We start from the raw sequence: 1,600 nt of genomic DNA on the forward strand, positions 1-1,600 counted from the left end.
CACCCACACACCTCACCCCATATAGGCTCTAGCAATCTACACTTTGACATCATTACCCCTCCCTGCCCCCCACCTCCCAAAGACAGAAACACCAAGCCCTTTTTCTTCTTGCCCGCTAGGTCAAGTGTTCAGGAGGAAATTTGTCTTCAGTGCTCAGTCCTGACCCAGTATTTATCCCCACAATCTGGTTAATTCTGCCAGTCTGGCCCCCAACCCTACAGTACCCCATGTTTCTTCCTTTTTGGACTACTGGCTCTTCCTTTCCCTCCCTGATCCCAACATGAGAGAACTCATAGAAACACACATGAACTTTCACAACAAGTTGTCTTTATTTCAGGTATCATCAGAATACCTTGATGCTGTAAAATTCAGTGTCTACACAATTGGCCATTTCTCAGCCACCAGACCGCTGGAGACTTAGCAGATATTATTGAAGTCTCTGAACTCACTCTGGAGTTACTGGCTGCCCAGGTCATCATTTGATGTGGCAGACTCCTCCACCTTCTCTTGGGCTTGCTCTGGCTCATTTTGGTTCAGTCTCTCATTCAGGCTGTGATAGTGACCGAAGACTGGTGTTCCAGCTTTTTTAGGCTTTCTTATAGGGTTGGTAGTTTTTACTGAGACTTTTTTACTCAAACTCCTTTGAACGCGTCTTTTTACCTTCAGGGTTGTCTTCAGCTCCTGGAAAAACAACAGAGGCCAAAAGGGCATTGGCTTAGGGGAAGAAGATAAGATATTGATAGAAAAGGGGGCATCATGAGCAGATGTCAGGGGTGAGGAAGGAGTTTGTGCCAGGTGAGCAAATGGTAAGATTCTTGGGAAGTAGAATCAGTGAAGAAAAGAGTAGCTTGGGTAGGGTCATCTTACCTTGCCACCACCTTTGGACCTGGGTTGATAGGGACTCTTTGTCTTTTTCCTCTGTTCAGAGCTTGTGGTTGGTTGCTCCATATCCTGGTTGGGCTGTGGTAGTTTCCTGGGTACCTTAGACATATTGAAGCTTCCCAGTGGTCTACCCCAGACCTCCTAACTACTCTACTGCATATAACTCTTCCCAGGACAATAAAAGGCCATACACTTCAGCTGTGATTGGTCAGCTAGGCCCTTGCCAGCCAATGGTGGTTAAGGTGGGGCTCAGACATCACAAAGCTCTACTTATGACACTACTCTGTTTTGGGAAAGGTTGCTAGGGAGGCCAAAATGTGGCTTTGGGAAGGTTGCTAGGGAGGCCAAAATGTGGCTCTGACATTTCAAAGTGCTATTCCTGACCCTTCTAGATAGGAGGAGAAATGATTAGAGGTGAAAATGGTTTGGTTAGAGAAAGGGGACTTTTCTTTAACATTCCCCCAAAAGTTTTCCCAAACTGAACTACCACTGTTCCTCATATCCCCATGTTCAGTCGTGGTAGTACACATGGTAGAGAAAGCACCTTTCCTGCCATCTCTTCCCTAAAGCCACCCCATTCAGTGATTTATTTTGCTGTATCCCACCCTTAGTTGTTAGCTAGTGTTTGGGATATCTTACCTAAAATTCCTCCAAGAGCAATATGACTGAATTTAAATATCAGTGGAAATATGGCTCATATTATAAGCTAATAAAACCT

The 1,600-nt window shown here is 45.2% G+C and overlaps 1 protein-coding gene across 1 annotated transcript; it reads right to left on the reverse strand.

The window, feature by feature from the left end:
* Positions 1 to 456: 456 nt before the first annotated feature.
* Positions 457 to 990, reverse strand: LOC123934838 (spermatid nuclear transition protein 4-like). Its single transcript, XM_045994964.1, has 2 exons — positions 868 to 990; positions 457 to 681 (listed from the first exon to the last, which is right to left on the reverse strand). Exons 1-2 carry the CDS (start codon positions 988 to 990, stop codon positions 457 to 459), a joined length of 348 nt encoding a protein of 115 aa, XP_045850920.1.
* Between the last annotated feature and the right edge of the window lie 610 nt (positions 991 to 1,600).

Source organism: Meles meles, chromosome X (assembly GCF_922984935.1).
Source record: "Meles meles chromosome X, mMelMel3.1 paternal haplotype, whole genome shotgun sequence".
NCBI classification, from domain to species: Eukaryota; Metazoa; Chordata; class Mammalia; order Carnivora; family Mustelidae; genus Meles; species Meles meles.